The sequence below is a fragment of the Eimeria necatrix genome, genomic scaffold, assembly GCF_000499385.1.
Source record: "Eimeria necatrix Houghton genomic scaffold, Enh_scaff129, whole genome shotgun sequence".
In the NCBI taxonomy this organism is placed as follows: Eukaryota; Apicomplexa; class Conoidasida; order Eucoccidiorida; family Eimeriidae; genus Eimeria; species Eimeria necatrix.
In genome coordinates, this window is record NW_013654905.1 from 63,519 (window position 1) to 64,088 (window position 570).

General features: G+C 58.6%; 1 protein-coding gene across 1 annotated transcript in view; it reads right to left on the reverse strand.

Annotated features, from left to right (window-relative positions):
* Positions 1 to 122, reverse strand: part of ENH_00009940 (hypothetical protein) — a gene marked incomplete at both ends in the record, with an annotated part of 3,904 nt that extends 3,782 nt beyond the window's left edge. The window contains one exon of the mRNA XM_013584186.1: positions 1 to 122. This exon is cut by the window's left edge and continues 1,296 nt beyond it. Coding sequence (XP_013439640.1) covers positions 1 to 122 — 122 coding nt within the window.
* Between the last annotated feature and the right edge of the window lie 448 nt (positions 123 to 570).

Here is a 570-nt window from a genome sequence, read left to right on the forward strand (position 1 = left end):
CAAGAAGAAGTGCTCGCAGCTTTTGCTGCTGTTGCTGCTGCTGCTGCTGCTGCTGCTGCTGCTGGGCTGAGCCTCCCTACAGAGGCGCGGAGAAGCTCCGCCGGAAGCCTTAGGCAGCTCATGATTTGTTGCTGCTGCCCTTTCCGTATTTTGCTGCTGCTGCCTCCCGCGGATTTTGCTGCTGTAGTTGCTGCTTGCTGCCAATCTCCCCAGCCTGCTGCTGCTGCTGCTGCTGCTGCTGCTCGACTGTTGTCTTGGTGATGCAGCAGAGCAGAAGGGGAAGATGCAGCTGCTGCAGCTGACTTTTGGAGCGCTGCTGCTCTTATTCAGGCTTCGTCCTTACTGCTGCTGCTGCTGCTGCTGCTGCTGTTGCTGCTGCTGCTGCTGGGCTTGTCTTCCTGCTGCTGCAGTTTGCTGTCATTTAAGCCCGCATGGATGGGCCCCTCTTTTCCTGTTTCAACAAAAAAGCCTCATGGAGACTGCTGTTGCTGCCGCCGTCTGCTGCTGCTGTGGGGCCCCGCTGCAAGAGCAGATTCTGCTGCTGCTGCTGCTGCTGCTGCTCTTGCGCGC